Source organism: Megalobrama amblycephala, linkage group LG13 (genome assembly GCF_018812025.1).
Source record: "Megalobrama amblycephala isolate DHTTF-2021 linkage group LG13, ASM1881202v1, whole genome shotgun sequence".
Lineage (NCBI taxonomy): Eukaryota > Metazoa > Chordata > Actinopteri > Cypriniformes > Xenocyprididae > Megalobrama > Megalobrama amblycephala.
In genome coordinates this window covers 35,152,760-35,173,524 of record NC_063056.1, presented here as the reverse complement: position 1 = coordinate 35,173,524, position 20,765 = coordinate 35,152,760, and the positions used below count along the sequence as shown (strand labels likewise).

The 20,765-nt window shown below is 37.1% G+C and overlaps 1 protein-coding gene across 1 annotated transcript in view; it reads left to right on the top strand.

Annotated features, from left to right (window-relative positions):
- Nucleotides 1–5,112: 5,112 nt before the first annotated feature.
- The window catches only part of cadm4 (cell adhesion molecule 4), a 155,598-nt gene continuing 139,945 nt past the window's right edge, over nucleotides 5,113–20,765 (top strand). The window contains exon 1 of the mRNA XM_048154218.1: nucleotides 5,113–5,378. Within this exon, the coding sequence (XP_048010175.1) occupies nucleotides 5,303–5,378 (76 nt within the window). The 5' untranslated portion in view covers nucleotides 5,113–5,302. The remainder of the gene's footprint in view (nucleotides 5,379–20,765) is intronic.

The following is a 20,765-nucleotide window of genomic DNA, read 5'->3' as shown; positions in this document are numbered from 1 at the left end:
CAATTCAAAAGTGAAATCAAAACAGTGTCAACTGTTGATGTCTCCCAGCTCTTTTAGTGTATTCGTCCTTAATGAACCACTGTTTTCAGCGATTTGGTTGAATGAATTTTTCAATGACTCACTCATAAAGACTCGAGCTTATCCAAAATCACTCCCTATACCCTAATATAGTGCACTTTTTGAGGGGACAGCCATTTGTAGTGGTGTCTGAAACCATAGTGGACATTATCAAGTGCACTTGATAATGTCAATCCCATAATGCATCTCAATAATGAGTGTACACTCAATGGGTGCATCCGAAATGCTACCTACGGTGAGGTAGGAAGGCATCAAGGCACATCCAAATCCAATGTTATTTCGTGTCTCATGAGATTCCTTCATCTGATCGATTTTTGAAGGCAGCATAGATGTATCCTTCGTTCCATTTAGTGACAGTTCAGCTAGAAAAAGAAAGATGGCGTCTAAAAGTTGCGTTTTCTGGTCAGTTTGTGTGTAACGTACGTTTTTGACCAATGCTTTCCTCTTCTGATGTCAAGTAATTACTACTGTAGTGATTAAATATTTGCTTAGTTCTCACCAAAGCTTTGCTGTAGATCATTATCCTAAACTGTTATGCTGCTTCAGAAGTCTGTCCGAAATCAATTTTGTGAGGTACCTTTGTATGCAAACAAGGACAGAGAACGCATCATTTGAGAATTGAGATGTGCTGCGATCTTGTTGCTCAACTGACCGTCCCAGCATATTATAAGTGGTTAATGCACAATAAATACAACATAACATCACAAACAATTGTCATAACCTGTTAAAAAAATTCTTTCATTTTATTATAGACATTGTTTTAATATAATTTTATATATTTTTATTTCACCGCGTGTATTTATGAAAATGAGTAGCCTTTGGCTGTTATGCTTTGTCAATGTTGAGATTATTTTTTATATGCCAATAAAAATACTGCAGGCTTTCTCCAGGTTATCATTTTATTAAAATTAAGCAAAACAAACGGTTTACTTTCACGAGCCGTCACGTATTTGCGAGCTTGTAGCTGGAATCTCACGAGAACTTTAAAGCTTACAGGCTTACGTACGTCGACCGCCGCAGCGTCTTCTGGGATTTTTAACGGTTCGATTCCCTCAAGTTTGCATTCGATGCATCCTCGATATCAAGAACACATCCGGGTACTTTCATGCGTCCTCCGTTCTTGCGTTCTTGAGTATTGGAACGAACTTCGACGGTTGATGATGACGTAGAGCAAGAACACAAGGACGCAAGATCACTGAAGAACGCATATTGAGAAACAGCCGGATGGCTGTTTCTCAATTCCAAGAACGCAGAGAACGGACTTGCGTTCTCGTGGAGTCCGGTCTTGCCAGGCGATCTTGAAAGAACGATCTCGGAAGGACGCGAGGACACAGAACGCATCATTTGAGAATTGAGATGTGCTGCGATCTTGCTCAAATGACCGTCCCAGCATATTATAAGTGGCTAATGCACAATAAATACAACATAACATCACAAACAAATGTCATAACCTGTTAAAAAAATTATTTCATATTAATATAGATATTGTTTTCATATAATTTTATATATTTTTATTTCACCGCGTGTATTTATGAAAATGAGTAGCCTTTGGCTGTTATGCTTTGTCAATGTTAAGATTATTTTTTATATGGCAATAAAAATACTGCAGGCTTTATTCAGGTTATCATTTTATTAAAATGAAGCAAAACAAATGGTTTTACTTTAATGAGCCGTCACGTATTTGCGAGCTTGTAGCTGGAATCTCACGAGAACTTTAAAGCTTACAGGCTTACGTACGTCGACCGCCGCAGCGTCTTCTGGGATTTTTAACGGTTCGATTCCCTCAAGTTTGCATTCTTGCATCCTCGATATCAAGAACATCCGGGTACTTTCATGCGTCCTCCGTTCTTGCGTTCTTTGAGTATTGGAACGAACTTCGACGGTTGATGATGACGTAGAGCAAGAACGTAAGGACGCAAGACCACTGAAGAACGCATATTGAGAAACAGCCGGAATGATTTCCCGGGTCTCGCCAGAAGATGGCGTCTGCAGAACTTCCAGTGCACTCAGTGTCCGAATTCACTCATTTGTTTTTCTTCAATCATTCAGTGGGTTACATAAGTGAATTTGTAAATGTGATGTGTCTGGCTTCCGGTGTCATTCGCTTCCAGTTATATTTAACTGTACAAAACAACTCTTTATGATGCTTGATATTGCAAACTGGTATTTCTTACCATATTATTTTATTGTATTGTCTTAATTATAAACAGGCTGGTTTGTAGCGCAAACAATTTTACAGTTTAATGCACTTTGATATTCTTCTCGTTGTTTCCTAGCAGCTTATACTTTAGAAGTCTCGCTTATTTACAGAAATATCTAAAAATAAGGTGGATAGGTGGCTATAGGCTGCTTCGGATACAACATTTTGATCCTGAATAAATCAGTGTTTTTGAACAAATATTTTTAACAAATGATTCAATTTTTGAAAAGTCACTCTTCCAATTAATTCCATGGTCTTACAAATAACCGGAATCACCAATACATTTGTAGCAATAGGCTACACATACTGTATGGAATAGACTAATGATACTATGTTTTTATTTATCCAGAATTTTACCTCAGCCTGTCAGTGGGTGGTAGGCTAACTAAGTTTATTTCTGTCCAGTCTATGAATAAAGGTGGGAACCAGAAATGTGTCAGACAGTTCTTTACAAAGAAGTGGGGAAAACAACATAGCCTATCGAAAAAGGCCTTGAGGCAGTCCTGAGCTATTCTTTTAGAATGTGACATATCTAATCTTTACATGCTGCCACAAGCCCAACTTTGTTTAACATTTTCACAAACAACAGGAACTGGAACTATACCCAGTCACCACATAACCACAACGGTGTTTCTTAATTTTACCCCCCAATGCTTTAACTCGAGCAGTTAATCACTGTAAACATTATTACAGCTTCTCATTTCATTTCTTCTGTCTGCAATATTTGTGTTTCATTTTGTGTGGTTTTATTACCAGTGTTTGCTTGACCAGAAGCCACCATTAATAACTGCGTTCTGTGTGCTTAAACAATGACAGTTCATTAACGAAGGTACATGCGTGGCATGGAATACAACAAGAAAAATATTATTACACAAATTATTCAAAATCTCTCTTTCTCTCCAGTGGTTATTCATAAAGTCCTTGAACAAGAGGATATATTAGCATGGCAAGCTCTGTGGAGTAGCGAAACTTGAAATAGCTACAGACCTAAAAGTAAATCCCATTTTAAAATTTGGCTTTCTCTAGGGGCTCTTCAAAGTAAATGGCCTGCAGCAGGAAATTCTCCAAAAGGGTCACACATTTCACATTTTCATCATATAGATAATGGACTTTCATAAAAGAGAGAATAATAAAAGCTATAAATGCCTCCTGTTCTCTTGCAGTTTTTCAGTGCTGTAAGATGAGCCCTGCACCTCTAATTCACAGAAACTCCCTTTTGCCCCAGCATTGTTTACTTAGAAATGGTCCCACACATCAAAAACTTTTAATTTGCTGCATAAATATTTTGGTTAAAAATCCCATGAGCTGCAATTTAGAATAAGGAACACTGATGTGTGAAAATAATATTTCAAGTCTCAAGGTTCTCACCTACTAAGGTGGTTGTCAACAGTCATGGTTATTTTCTCATTTAAATGGCTTGCAGTTTCCTTACATGTTCCCACTCGCAAATTATTTATGCTCTGACCAAACACCTCCAAAAGGTTTGATGTTTGCTGGCCAATTATAAACTGCTCTGGCATCCATGTGGTGCTATACACATGGAAAAAATGAGTGCAAACAAATACTTTGGATCCTGCATGGGTGAACATGACTTTCTGGCTGTTGATTTCTTGCTCGTCTGTGACCATAACCTTCTAAAAAAAAGCACTATAATTGGATAAAAGAGTAATATCTATAATAGCAAACAGCAAAAACAAGACAATTTGAAGCAGGAATTTTGTTCTTTTTTTCCTGTTTGTGTTCTTCAGCTGTTATTGCGTAATTTAACATCACAGAAACATGCGGTCACGTTACAATGAATGCCATTTGTATCCGACTCTCAAAGCTTGTATTTCAGATAAGATAGGGAAGACCGGGGCTAGTTGTCACACAGATCATTTCTCTATCAGTTGTGGTTTAGTATGTTAATTCAAACACAGTTCAGAAACCTCTTAAATTGTGAATTACATTCTCCAAATTAAAATTCTGATATATTCACCACATCAGCATAATTTCAGACAAGTATGACTAATGAAGATAGATTGTGTTCTCAAGACAACTGTATTTTTCATAAATGGTTGGGCATGCGTTTTACAACATTCACTGGCCAGAACAATGGTTTGATATATTTGATTCTGTATTCAAGAAGGTTTGATATATTATGTATTCAAAGTTTTATAATATTAAGAAGTACAAATTCTGACAGCTACAGCTCCAGTCTCCCCTGAGAAGACTTGAAATTGCACAAACCTCTGTTGAAAACCACATTGTTATTCCTCCAAATCATCACATGATGTCGCTAAATACAAACTATAAACTCAACTATAAAGGCTATAAATTCTGAGCAGTTTTAATTACGCCAGTGAAGTGAGTTTGAGCAAGATATTGAAGTCGTGCTGGGGCTGGTTATGCCAGTTTGGTTTCTAATGATCGTGCTGATTCTGTTCGTCTTATGTCACATAGCTGAATGAATCACACTCTAATTCCTTGTTCTGAATTGGTCCAGTCAGTGAATCTGTCATTTATCTTTGCGGATTCCACATCACAAGCTAGATATTCATTAAAAAGCTCAGTGTTCCAGTAAATTCGAATTATTTATATGCAGCGTTCAAAACTTTATTGATCGCCACTGTAATTCTTCACGTTTATATATAGCCTAAAGCGGTTAATTGGAAGACTAGGACTCATTCCAGTAGCAATGAATTCGTCGTAGGGTATAGCACATTGTCTTTTTGATCAAAACAAACGGTTATTTGTCTTATAATATTAATCTTACCCCGCCCATTGGGTGTGCGCTATTCATTGTCAAATCCGATTGGTTGTAGCTGAGCCCAAGAAAAACCGGCCCTTCCACATTTTCACCTTTCATTCAGAGTATTGTATCAGATTGAGTGTGCATGTGAGTACTAGTATGTAAAACACAACGATTCCAGCAAACACTGGAGTTGAGAAAAGACATAACTCGTAGGTGAGAGCCTGCGCGCTCATGTTATTCTAATTCCTATCTAAGGAAGAGGAATTAACAGAGAGATCGGAATAACACACATGATGGCATTTTCTTCTTTTTGGAAGTATTGCGCTGCCCTTTCTCTCCTACTGCTCCTGTCTTATTCGTATACAGGTAAGAAACATGATTTATTCAGTCTATAAACACTTTGAAAGTTTACTTGCCAGATGTTTCACTAAAGAGAACTATTTATGTTGGCATCGCGAGATGTAGCCTATAGAATAGCTCTATGGATCGCCTACAATATGCTGTAGGTTTAGCGCATTGACTGCATTAGACATTGCAGAAATCATGTTGTTAGCTTGCATTTATACGAAAGTGAAATTAAAACTGTTTCTCCTAAAGTTCTTTTTCTTCCCGTTTTCGCGTTACATTTCTTGCAGGCTAATTATCGTTTATTATTTTGGTCAGTAGCTACTTTGCGTCACTCACCTGCACCTCTGCTGACTCCGTTTGTTCTAGTAATAAAGTGTGTTCGCTCAATACAACAACACACATATGTGGCAATTCATTTTGAGATGCATTTCTAACCATAGGTGCGTTCATTCTTCGTTGACGCTCGCGCGCATCATTGTTTAGATATTGTGCACTATGCTTTGTTCTTTCATTTACCGATGTCCTTTGAGCTGTACGTATAGCCATTGCGACAGTCAGTAGCTACAAAAGCGCAGTTACCTTAATCGTATAGGCTATGTCAGTCGATCGCGCTTTTCGGAGGTCCCGTTCTGGCTTCCTCTGCGCAGGGGTTACTGTCCCAAATCAGTCTCAAATACAAGCCTGTCAGAGCAAATCCCAACACGGGCCGCGTATTTCATGCTTGCCATCGCATGATAAGTGCATCTGCTGTTGTCTTGGGATTTGGATTACACGAGCATCTTGAAGATACTAGCTGGCCGTTTAATTCTTCTCTTCAAGCTGTGCCATCTGTTTGTAAGATGAGCCTCAAATTAATAATTATTAAGCAAGAGCGAAAATAGCATGGAAAGGAAAGAAAATGCGTTTACACTTTATTAGGTGTCTTTTACATGTGCCTTGGGCCGAATCGCATCCGTTCTGATATAAAGTCCATTAGCACGATTGTGAGTTTTATGGACAACCAATTAATAACTTACCTTGCAGATAAAAAAAAAAAAAGGTAAGTTAGTTCTGATCCGCGAATGAAAATAAAACAAGCCAAAACATGCATCCGCTAAGCAACGCAAAGAATAAATGCAGGTCTGGAATATCTTAAATAATTAGTTCACTTTAGAATTAAAATTTCCTGAAAATTTACTCACCCCCATGTCATCCAAGATGTTTATGTCTTTCTTTCTTCAGTCGAAAGGTTTTTGAGGAAAACATTCCAGGATTTTTCTCCATATAGTGGGGTACAACGGGTTGAAGGTCCAAATTGCAGTTTCAATGCAGCTTCAAAGGGCTCTACACGATCCCAGATGAGGAATAAGGGTCTTATCTAGAGAAACGCTTGGTCATTTTCTAAAAAAACTAAAAATTTATATACTTTTTAAAACACAAATGCTCGTCTTGCACTAGCTCTGCGATGCGCCACGCATTACGAAATCACGTTGGGAAGGTCAACGCGTGACGTAGGCAGAAGTACCGATCCAGTGTCTACAAAGCGAACGTGCAAAGACTCAAACACCCTTTACAAAAAAAAGGTAAAACAAAGATGTCGGACAATTTTGAAGTTGGAGGAGAAAATGAGATGGTACCGCGGTACTTCCGCCTTCGTCACCCCTGACCTTTCCGATGCTATTACGTAATGCCTGGCGCATCGCAGAGCTAGTTTAAAGCTGCATTGAAACTGCAATTTGGACCTTCAACCCGTTGTACCCCAGTGACGTCCACTATGGAGAAAAATCCTGGAATGTTTTCCTCAAAAACCTTTCGACTGAAGAAAGAAAGACATAAACATCTTGGATGACGTGGGGGTGAGTACATTATCAGGGAATTTTAATTGTGAAGTGAACTAATCTTTTAAATGGAATCACTCTGCTCCAGTTCCACTCCAGGTTTTCCTGTTCACTAGGGAGAGAAACCCACTCCAAGCGATCATGGAGAGAAGTGAAAACAAAAACTCTCTGTATTTTAAAAATATAATTTTCTAGAATTCATACAAATCATGATACATATTTTCATAGCAATTACAAGCACAGTAGTATAATGTACAGAATATGTACATTTTAATACAGTCTGGCAGTGGCGTAGAAATATGAGCCCTGGGCCAATAAGCAAAAAAAAATTAACGGCTCCCTCAATTGAAATCGCATGAAGACCCTGCAGACCCTGCGGCAGGTACATACACAGTAAAGACAGTAAAAATGGGGCCAAAAAAGCCAAAAGATATAGTGCCTCAATTGAGTTCCACTTCATGTTTTCAATTTTATGAAAACAATACTAGCAAATGTATCTATTTGAAATTCAAAAGCAATTCCTTTGTTGAAATTCTTGTGGTCTGTGTTACTGCCAGGTTGTCCAATTTTTCTGTATATCCGTTCTTTGCGATTCTTGCTGTATGTGGCTATGGCATACATTTGAATAAAAAGAAGTGTTTAGAATTGTAATTTTGAGGGCATTTTTTGTTTGCTTTTATGGGTATGTGCATATACTCATTGTTCAAATGGAAGGGTGTCTCCTCATTTGAGCCTTGGAGGTCAAGAGGGAGCTATGGAGATGACTGTCATTAATCTTTCCAGTGACAAGAGGTAAAAGAGGAGAGAAAAAAGGGGGTTGGGGAGGGAAAGAAGGAGGGATGGAACTGATTATAACACTCCTTCATCATGTAAATCAATAGAGACTTTTGATACCAGGTTGACATATCCTGAAACAGTTAGTTTATTAGAGATGTAGCAAGAGGAAAAATGGAGGAGAGAGAACAGGGAGGAAGTGTTTGAGATGAGATGATCGTTGTACCTACTGAATCAGACTAAAAAAGACAGAAATACAAAATGAAGATGGGATGGAAAAGTAGAAGACAGCCAGGGAAACATATGGAGTGACAGGGATAATAGGAAGAAAAAGCCTTGAACCTGTAAGGAACCACTCTATCTTAGACAGAGAGAAAAGAAAAATATAGAATAGTGCGTGTGTGTGTGTGTGTGTGTGTGTGTGTGTGAAATCGCCCCTTCCCCCAGCACAACAAATACAGAATGTACTAGGCTCAGTGGCTGTGTGTGTCCCTTGGGCACAGGCCTGCAGACTCATGTTGTGTTCTCCATCTGAGCCCCTCTTTCTGTTTTTGCCACTCTCACATTGTCTTTCCCTCTCTCTCTCTCTCTGCATGCCCTTTTTTGCAATGTTGTGTTACTGACACACACATGCACACACGCAATAAAACGGCCACAACTGCGCCAGCCGCATTCTGCATGCTGCATTCTATGCCCGTCCCCTCTCATCACTGGCCCTGCACAGTTAATCATCTCTATTTGTTTATTCGATGGCAAGCAATATGAGAGTCATTCGTTTGAATCTGTTTTCATCATTTTTTGGGACTCTGTCAATGTTGCTTCTGCTGGAGGGCCAAATTGCCTCCTAATTGGAAAAAAGTATAAAAATAGCAGCACAGTTTAAAAGAATTTGTATGGATTTTTCTTTTTTTTTCAAGTAAAATGCAATTACATATTGTAGTTATAATAGCTGAACTATTATATAGTTTGACATGACTAGTCATGTGGATAAAAGTTGAAAAAACAGCCTTTGTTTTAGTATATCAGGGGTCCTAAATTGGTTTCAACTGTTTAAAATAATAAATATGTATTTCAGCAAATGAAAATCTAATTAGGAAAACTTTGTGTGCATCCATATGCGGTTTTAGCAGTGTTTCTTGCATGCAGCATTGAACAGCGTGTCATGATGTTCGATTTGTGAGCAAATTACTCTTATGTACTGGTTCTTTTTAATGAGTCTGTCAAAAAGATTCACAAAACTCGCTTGTGAGTTAGTGGTTTGAATCAGCCCACGTGAAATAAAAAGTACACTTCCATAATGTGCTCTATTTTTGTGCCACTTGTACACTATGGGTTCAAGTGTACTACAATTGGTAATTAAATAAATTTTTTTAAAAGCACATTTTAGTTGGTATCTCAAAATAGCACAGAGTACACTTAGATGTTATTTAGATTATCTCAAGAAGTACTAAAGAAGAATTTTTAGTATAATAAGTACAAAATTAGTGTGCGAAAATAGAGCACTTTAAGTACATTATGGAAGTATGGTACGTTTTTTTTTCACTTGGGGACCCTCTCAGTGAATCCCTCATTAAACCGTGATTCATTTTTCCAGTTATGTCTGATTCGAAATTCTTGGAGAACCATTATTTGTAATGTAAGGTATATGTTTGTTGGGAAAAATGTCATTCTAAGAAACATTCAAATATTTGAAAGAAATAGTAATCGTTATTTTTTGCAACAGTGAGGTCCAATTATAATGTTGAACTGACTGTAGGGAAAACTTTGGAGTTAAACTGTAATGTGGGTGACCTGTTGGAACCATAATAAACACAATATCTGACTTTTGTGATATTTACAACATATGACACAAATACAGTATGGATCAAATAGGAATTAAACTAAACTTTATCGAGCGATTTTGTAAACTAAAGCAGTGATTTGGCTTTTAAATATTTCATTTCACACGCTCCCTAGTCATTTTTAATCTGGGGCCCTGTATATATGGGGGCATGGAAATCAAGTGTCTTTTGTTTTGAATGTTTGATTTCCTACTCTTATTCATATGTAAAATTGGTGCATTTTGCAGGGTAGGCACTATAGGATTAGCACATGTAGGGCAGACATTGGTATTTTAACTTGACACTTTGTTCTGTAATGCTATAAGGAAGCCTTTATCTTAAGCCAAGGTTTATCCTTTGATTCCAGTGAATGGTTGTGTAATTCCCCAGTAAAAAAATGTTGACATTTAATTACACTGGAAGCCCTCCTACCAGTATGTTAAAAACAGGCATGTTGTAAAGCCTTCAGGTACTCGCTTCCTATTTTTACTTCAATTTCATAGCGAACACTGAACCCAGGCTCACAATAGACAAAAAAAGACAACATATACAGGTAGAGCTGGTGACAGACTGTTATAGCTACCTGGCTTTCTCTTATCACTGTAATAGATTAGACATTTTACAGCCCTATATAAAGAGATGTTCCTTTTAGGGATCATGTTGTTACTTAACACAGAAGATAGAAAAGCGAATAAGAGTCATAGGTGTGCTGAAACTCGTGAACACCTTCAATTGGAAGGCGGAGAGATGAACACTGGGAGGAATAGACCTATTTCAAACCGTTTCAATGGAGGGCTGGATTCATCATTGTGTTTTATGGTGTCGTTACACAGGATGGGTTTGTCGCAGGTGGTGTGTCTCGGTAACTGTATTTCACCGTAATTATCTTCAATCTGATTCGACTGATTAGACACTCCTTTAATTTTCTTGTTCGCTGTCATCGCCTGCCTGCCTGCGGTCACTCAGACACAATATTTTACGTCTAATTTCAGAGCTTGCATGCTGAAGAGGAGGTTATTGGAAGACTGTGTGTGGATTTTAAATGACAGAAATGATGAATCAGATGCTTGTGGTCAAGTTGACTACAAACGTTATTGAGCAAGGCCAGCATACAGCTGTAATGAACCCGAAACGCTTCCATCTCTTGCAAAAGAATGTCTGTGATATTATTCTAATGAAACGCACTCAGAAAGGTGTGCCCATTAAACAAGCTTATTTTTCAGGGTTATCACTCTCAAGCTGTTTCTGCGGCTCGCTTTGATTAAATTCAGGCACATTCATTGTGGGAATTTAAGCGCTTGCTCTCTGATAAGTATGTGAATTATTGAAATATGCCTGTTCGTACTGGACCAGATTCTGTCTGTGTCACTTGTGAGAAGGCAAAACCTCGCCAGACACGAGTTGTCAATAATTCAGACTTGGGTTGTGAAGTGCAGACTGATTCAGATCTAATTTTTCTTCCTCTTGTCCTGCGAGATGTCTGAGTGGCAGATTTGCTGTCTGGTGCCTGACTATGTCTTTCTCAGCATGAAGAATAAGACTTCAGAATAGCAATGCATTGTTTCAGCATGGAGAATTAGACTGCAAATAGCAATGAATTATTTCTCAGTGTCTTTATCTCACAGCTTGAGAGCCAGATATAAATTTATCAATCTGAAATGACCTTTTTTTCCCTAGAGAATACTAAGATAAATTGAGCTTTAAAGGGGCTCTATGTAGGAATGACACCCAGTGGTCGAAATAGGTACTGCAGTCCAAATTCAAAATATTGTTTGCCCCGCCCCCTCCTTCAAAAACGCGGGTTGCCAGCTTGAGGACACGCAACAAGAGTGAGCGCAATTGAAAATGAAAGCCGAGGAGACTTACACACTGTAAGCTGATGAGTTGATTTATCTGTGTTTTAATATGCTGTCGTTCATAGAGATTTTTAGATGGATGCAGAGGTCAGGTACAATCTGCGATTCTCTGACCCAGTTTGTTTGCTGGTTTCCATGGCTGTAATACGCTGTGTTTTCCGCCAACTGGCAACCTGTGATGTCGAAATACTATTGGATAAACTGACAGCACACGGTTTCGCACAAACCAAAACAAAGACAGACATTCCGACACGGAATGCACATTTCAAAGTTGAATGTCTGGTTGTAGCATTGTTTTTCTAGGTGAATTTAGCATGTTTCCTAAATATCTGCAAACATATTGGGGTATTTTTACGCTTTATTAAAGTGAAAATCTTACATATAGCCCATTTAATAATATTTTGGCAAGAGATGGGAAACAATGCTTTAATCAGAGGGGTTTCAAACCTTTTAATACCAAGGACCTCAAATATGGAAATGAGTTACCCCCTTCCCAAAGTAAAATACAAAAAAGGACTGAAAAATGTATGCTGTGAAATTTGTGTGTGAGAAAAAACTGAAATGTTAAAGACAGCAGGTTGTTTCAGAAATTAAATTAGCTAATTTAAATTGCCTTTAATATCAACATTTTACTAAAGCCAAAACAAAATTATTAAAATTATTATCTAAAAAATATATACTTTCTTTATGGCCTCTTTAAACTTTTGGATCCAGCAGGGAAAAAAAAAAAAAAAAAAAAAAAAAAAAAAAATATATATATATATATATATATATATATATATATATATATATATATATATATATATATATATATATATATATATATATATATATATATATATATAATTAACTCTCAAAGTTAATAATATATTAACTTTAATACATATTTTAACATTTTAACTTTGACAGCCCTAAATATATATTTAAATAACATTTTAACTTTGACAGCCCTATATATATTTAGGTCTGCCAAAGTTAAAATGTTATTTAAATATGTTAAAAATGAAACACATTCATTGAAATCATGATATTAATTGTAATTTTTTTTTTTTGTCCTAGGTTTTTTAAAATCACAAATAGCCCTATTTTTTTAACACAAAAAGCATCTGCACATTTTTTTTTAAAGAACGCTTACATCTACTTCAACAAAGTGGGTACATAGATGCTGTCAGCCTAATAAAGTAAACTTTTTTTTGTAATGTAATATTTTAAATGTTTGTTTGAAAAACATACAAAAACATACATACTGTTAGAGGCAATTATTTTATTTTAGAAACATATTGTCTTACGACAATTCCTTTTTTTCCCTCACAGTATAAATCAGTCTTTATACATTTTGGGAAGGGGATTTCTCACAATGAGATCATAATTGTTTGTCATTGGTATTAAAATATATAAAAAAACTGGTTTAGACAACCATTTGACTTGTCAGTTTTGAAAATATGTAGTTTTACTCATCCCTCATTTTGGAAATACCCTAAAATCATGAGCTAAATCCTTTCAGTTCTGTTCTTATTTACACCAAGAATAGAGAAACAGAGTTGCTAATGTAGAGAGAGAGAGAGAGAGAGAGAGAGAGAGAGAGAGAGAGAAAAAGATGAGGCTCTGAGACATGAAAAGAGAGGTGGAAGGGGGGGAGAGCCAGACTTAAGTGGATGTTGTGGTTGATTGCCACAGAGGTGAACATTCCTCCGTATAGGGGACAGTGTTGCCATGACTTTGCAAACTCTACCCTGTGCTTGTTTAACAGCCCCCTAACCTCCGTCTTTTCTCTCGCTCCTGCTTTCATTTCTTTTCCTCACCCTTCCACCTGTTTCCAAGGCTCCAGTCGAGTCTCTGTTCCATACCCACATGAGGTAAAGGTCCCAGGCTTTTGCAGTAATTACAGGAGTTTGAGTGCCACTAAAGCCCTCACTAGGTTTGATTAGATGAAGGGCCCATTAGAACTAAAATGGGCCCCTGTTCCAGATGGAGTGTGTTTGAAAGGATTCATAGCTTCTTGAGAGGGATACTAATGCCGCCTGCACTGATTACATAATATGGAGAGCATGGAGGTGATAATGATGCTCTAGATGAGCGCAGAGGGCTGGAGGGAGCAGTCCTTACTCGGTACAGGTGAGTGTGTGACATGAGTCAGTCTGACCACAGCACAACCTCATGCAAGGAGGAGAGAGAGATTTTTCACTTATTTTTTCATTAATATTGAAAGCCGAAGTGTGTTTTTAGATGTTTAAAAGCCTTTTTAAATCCCAGTTTAATACTCAGAGACAACTTGAAATATGTAAACACTGTGGCAAAATGTTAAAATATTGCTCTATCTGTTTAAGCATCCCGACCAGCTCAATATGGCAATAGTGTCTCAACCAATGGTGTTAGTTTGGGGGCGGGGCTAAATGTCTGGGAAACCTGTCTGATAGCAGTCATTTTTATACAAAAACAATCTGCTCTCTGGAAATGTTTTATATATATATATATATATATATATATATATATATATATATATATATATATATATATATATAAATTTGTTGCATATTACCAACCGGAGTGATTTAACTCCTCTATGTTTGTTACTATGGATTAAAAATAAATATTTTTATGAGACATTTCGATGGCTGAATTTTGCAGTTTTAGTTGTTGATGCTAGTGGCACAGAAATTACAGACTTCACCTTGAATGTTTATTTTTTTAGAATTGCGAAATGACAGAAAAGCTGAAGGACTGAATAGGATCCTAACAAAATCTTAACCATTTGGTTTCACCAAAATACCACAGTTCATTTTGGTACTTTTATTGATACACACAGTAAGAGGCAGGGCAGGAAATCCTGTGTAGAAGATGAAGGAAAATGATTGGGAAATGACTAAAATACCATGGTTGGGTGTTTCTTTAACTCCAGACACTTTTATGTCCCAGGGGTTGACGGTTATTAAAAATGTTCTTTTTGTTATATGAAGGCCAGCTGTCTTGGAAACATTACTATGCCTTTATCATTTTCATCATTGTCAATATTGAAGTATGAAAATCCATTATAAAAATATGAATGATTACACATTTCTGATGATCTACGCAAAGACTTAAGCAATAGCTAATGCACCTGTTTACTTAGAGGACAACAGTCTCAGTGAAGGTTTGAAAAGATATGTGAAGAAAAAATTCAAGGTAATATCACCTGAACAGAATATTATCATTGTGTGCCATTTCTATTAAAGCTCCGACATATAATTTAAATTATTTAATTGTGTATATTTAGGATAAATAAAATGATATCAAAGACAAAAGAATCAGACATTTTATTCAATAACATTTTTTCAAAATGTCATTTTCACAATTGCCATTTCCATCACAGAATAAAACATCTTTTGAAATGTCATGGTTGGAATTTTCATTACCTTCAGGGGAAAAAAATGACAAAAATGACAGTGTTCTTCTGTGATGTATGTATATCCACATTGTTAGTAGACAAATTAAATAAACTAGTGAGTGTAAAAAGTGTTTATTTTCTAAACATCCACAGGGCCAGAACATGTGCCCACAGTTACCATGGTACAGTTTTGTAAGGCCAGAAAAAAAGAGGAAGAAAAGGGTTGAAGGTTTAAAGGAGAACAGCGTGAAGGTCTCAGCACCTACACTACACAGTTCAATGGTCTGTGAAACAGTGGAGAATGGGAAGTTAAAGAGGCTGGTGTGCACAGTGGAGGACTTGACTGAGGAGAGCGGAGAGCGAGAGATGGAGGGAAGAATAACAAACAACTGAGGTAGTCAAAGAAAGAGCAACACATCAGAGTGGAGGGTAAAAGATCCTGATTCTAGTGAGAAAATTAAAGAAAGAGAGAGAGAGAGAGAACAGAAAGAGGACAAACTAAGTAGAAACTAGTTGTGTAATTGACTGAAGCAAACAGCAAAAACATGGCACCATCACAAAGTGAGAGAACAGATGATCAATGAGGACATTTTACTGCCGGCCACCCACCCGTCTGGAGCTGAGTGGCAGGTCAGGGGTGAAGCACTCACACACACACAAACACAATCACATTTCCCTCTCAGTCTTCTGCTCTCTCTCTCTCTCTCTCTGATATGCCCACTGAAGCGCTCAACAGTAGGCTGGTAAATGAGAATTGCAGGGTTGTGCAACATTCAGAACTGAAGAACTGGGTCCCTTTCAGTTCGTGAATTTTAACCAAATTAGCCACACTTCACAGGAAACTGCCCTGGAATCAGTTTTATGTTTATATTACTGGTAGTTTTTAGCTTTTTTTGTTTGTTTTTTTATTTATTTAATACATTTTTTTAATAGTTTCAGTTTTAGTTAACAAATATAACCATGTATGCAATGACAGGAAGAGGAATCTACTGTATTTCATGCATTCTGGGAAATGAAGTTTTGTTTAATCCTGGTCCACAAAATGTAATTTAATCAATCAATCAATCAATCAATCAATCAATCAATCAATCAATCAATCAATCAATCAATCAATCAATCAATCAACCAACCAACCAACCAACCAACCAACCAACCAACCAACTTATCTATCTATCTATCTATCTATCTATCTATCTATCTATCTATCTATCTATCTATCTATCTATCTATCTATCTATCTATCTATCTATCCATCCATCCATCCATCCATCCATCCATCCATCCAAATGCCTATAAACCTTCAAACTTCAAGTCTTTTTCAACTATTTCAAAACTTTAAAACAAGGTTTTGTCAAGGCAAACAAACTTAGCTTTTCTAGTTAGCAAGTTACAGTTATAAGAATTTTAAGTCTATACCTTACATTCAAATTCAAACAGCAATTCTGCTTTTCTGTTTGCTGCCTTAATTCAAATTCTGAACTTGATAAGGAATTTAAAAGGCAGAGAATTACTGCTTGAATATAAAGAGAGGGCATTAACTTGGAAGGGATGGTACATAAACGAAGGTAATTACTTTCCTGTAAACTCTCAGAAAAGGATCTGCACTACTGTTACGGGTCAAGGGCCACACGGAGGGGAACATATACATGGTGAAGTATCCCTCACAGGAAACACCAAACGCTAAATGATAGATGCTCTCAGTGATAATGATTATCTGGAGATTACTTTGAAAACAAATTGAGGTGAGATGTGAGATGCAGGATTGATAAGCACTTCAAACGTGGATCAGAGCCAGCGAGAACAGCAACATCCAACACTGCAGCATCAGCACAACGCTGTTCCCCTTCCAACCCTATAACAATGAATTCAGGCTTGGGAGTGAACCTTTGATCTTGGATAATTAGCAGGCGGTAAATAAATCTTCATTAGCCGTAATGAATTACACAACAAAACAAAAAACATCAAAAAGTTGCTGCTAATTCCACAATTAAAATCTCAATGTATGCATCGAGGACGAGGGCAGCACTTGCAGCCACGTTCTTTCAGACTCTGTATTGTTTGGTAAAAAACACAGTCGCAACCACGAGGTCATCTTGTTGTTGTTGGCGATGCGGAGAGTTTGTCCTTCCAGGGCTGGCAGGCAGAATTGGCCCGAGGCTCCAATAGCGGGAGATTACCTCCTCTAACAATGGATTACGTTTCCGAGATTGTCTCGGTTCGAGGGGCGTGCGTGAGGTGCTGAGACATCCCGGACTTGTGACCTTGACGATGGGTGATTGCGGGAACTCGGCTCCAGGGAGCTCTTAGCGAGAATAGGAAAATGCATAATAAGACAGGAAGGTTTTTAGTATGAATGAATGCAGGCATGACTGGCTGTGCAGGAGATTTGGAAGTCTTGTTTCTTGTACCCCTGAGACCAAACCTGGAGTGCTCGACAATCTCGCAACTCATCTGAAAAAGAAATAATGTTATCATCTCTCACACACGGGTGGGATGACTCACGTCCCCCTTTGCCTCGCCGGCAAATCTCATTGCTGTGCAAGCTGTTATATTAACAGTAATTTCTGATGCAAACACACAAATCTGCGTGATTCACTTTTTGAGGTGAATATCAGCCTCTAGCACCTCGGGGAAGAGTGGAATCCATCAGTATATACCGCTTTAATTACCCATGATTCTTCTTTACCTTATCAGTGTTCAACTAATGAAGCTCTGAGGAATGCAACTGGCTGCTGACAGGAAATTGTGTAATTAAAAAAAGATTGCCTATATTGTGGAAGATGGATGGCAGCAGAGAGACTTTTATCTGCGTACATGGATATTAAGACTGTTGAAGTTAACAGAATCGTTGGGTCGGGTTAAAGTAAACGGATGCAAGCAGTTGTTTAAGGGTTAAAGAAATTTACCCCAAAAATAAGAATTGTGTCATCTTTTACACACTCTCAAAATCAGTGGGGTTTGAAACAACACTGGATTCCATTGTCATTGTATGTACTAAAAAACACTGAGACACTTTTCAAAATATCATCTTTTATGTTCCACAGAAGAAAGCCGTACAAGTTTGGAATGACATGAGTGTGAGTAAATGGTGACAGAATTTAACTATCCTTTGAAGAAAGACGTAATTTTAAGGAAAATATTACTGAGCTTGCTGGAAATGGCCGTTTAAAATTGTTCTCGCTTCTTGTCCTGGAGGTAAACTCGGGCTGCGGATCTGACATCCGTATAGATTTTTTTTCATATTAAGCTTTTCAACAATATTCGCTCCCTTCTCTCTCACTCTCTGTTGGCTTCTGACCTCTTCTGCTTTATTCTTAACAGACACGCACACACACCTCTACACATACAGTAGATATTCCTCCTGGTAGTTACTCCTGGTTATGATGTGATATCTGTGATGTAGGGGAAAGTGATTTTCATGGTAGTAGCTGTGGGCTATGTTTTGTAGGGGAAGCTGTGTGTGTGTTGGCCAGGTGCTCTGTAGCAGGGCACTCAGTCTTGGTGTCCAGATTTGACGCCTGTGGCAGTTTTGTGCTCATTTACATACAGAGAGTCTGTTGTGATTCTATTTCCACCTCCGCCAGACTCTGCACCACCCCCCTTTAGTCCCTCTTGCCTTTTTTTTTTTTTTTTTGGGCTGCAACTAACAACATTTTTTTTATAACTGATTAATCTGTGGATAATTTCTTAAATTAACCATACTAATTATGCAGATATGCTTTGATTTAATCACTTAATCAGATGTTTCTTACTAAATTCTCTGCTTTAAATTTATATGAAGGAGGGCGACTGTTCTGCAGGAACACACATCAGGATATTTCACATAAAAACTACCATTACTTGGGTTGCATATAGGATTTCACCTTTCAATTATGGCGAATTTAAAACCTAAATTCGATTTTTAGCAACAGTTTTGATTGTGCTCATATGCGTGCATACTCCCTATGAAGTATTTGAAGGTCAACAATGACTCCTGTTAGGAAGAGCTGCGAAATGAAAATGTTTGCATTATAAAAAATGTAATGCGTTTATATATGTCCTGATGAAAATCCACTTAACTGCATTGAACTGCACATTTATAATCAAAGTAATCAAAGCGCTGATTACATGCACACGCATATGGATGTAAGGAATATTTGACGCCTCAGGTGTGCATTATTTTCGAAGAATTCAATGGCCTGAAGTCAATTATTACACTTATACTACAGTTACCACACCTCAAGACACTGTTTTGGTGGCGTATTTCAAGACATTTGCCAGATTTTTGTCCATAAAACACTCTTGTGTGTGGGACTAATTTCTTACGCATCTCATCCCAAGCCTCCGTTGCTAATTCAAAACGTCATTTCAGAACTAGTAACGGAGGCTTGAGCCTTGATAGAAGAATAATACTGTTATTATAGTTATTAACGCAATTGAGAGAGAGAGAGAGAGAGAGAGAGAGAATATGTGAATTAGCTTACATGAGTGTCTGTGCCTCTCTCACGGCAGCACTGTCTCTACTAATAGCGAAACTAAACTGTAAGTTTATCTACCTCAAGAATCGCAGTTATTACCTCGCTGGTGAGTCATTATACTGATTAATTCGTCAGAGCAGCGCTGAAAAAAACATTTTCTGTGCGAGTGTGTGTCCGTGAGTCATTCCACGAAACTGGTATGATTTGAGTCCCTCTGACCTTTTTCGGTGTAATTTATCTATTGGGTCACCAAAATATATATTTTAAAAGCTTTTTGTGTATTAATTGAAATATCTCATTTAATAATGTTTAAAAACATGACATACATTTTATCTTTATATTATAAATGATTTTGTTTTTTTTTCAGTTGACACCACCTATTTTGTCATGTCCCTCAAAGCCTTCTATGAAAGCGTACTTGGGATATTTTAAATAAATAAATATCCATCTGTGATTTTTGCTGGTAAATGTTTTTTTTTTTTTTTAAGTAAATTCATGATTATTCATTAAAATCACATTATTTAGTTCCGTACCTCAGTAACCTCTCAACCCCGTTACACAAAACATTCTCCCTCTATAAAAATGATGAACTGATACTTATGTGACATCATTAATAGGAAGTGACATCATAGAAGTCTTCTGAACAACATTGTGAGCAGAAACAGACAAGTTACCACCTTCTTTAATAATTATAACTAAATTATGTTGTGAAATTGTGTTGGTCAAGCTTAATGACTCAACCATGTTACATCAATTAAAGATAGAAAACTATTACTTGTAAAAATTACCTTTGTTATTTCAACATTATTCATGATTTCTTAATATCATGCATGCCATGTGCTCTCCATTTATTTAGATTTAGAGCAGTGGTCAATTTGGGCAAAAAATCACAACCCCGTCACACCTACATTTTTATTATTATCATTTTAAATTTATGAAAAAGTAATTTAAAGTTTGTTGAACTCTGTCTGAATCATAAGAATACTGATTTTAGTTTAAATTCTGAAGTTAAGCCTTTGATCAAAAATGATGAGGTTGCTGTCACAAAAAGTGCCTATTTCAGGCTTTAGTATAGCAAAAGTGTGAGATTTTATGTAACTTTTATATTTGCAATTACTGAATTAGTGTGAGGGACATCTGATTAATAGGAAAATGTTGATTTTATCACAAATACATTTTATAATAATTTTCAGAGAGCTCCCATAGTGTCCATAACTTAAAATAATGACCAATAATAATAGGGATTTGATGCCTGAGATGGGAAAATATGTTTTTCTGGAAGTTAAATATGTCATTAATGTTGTGAGGTGTTCAGAA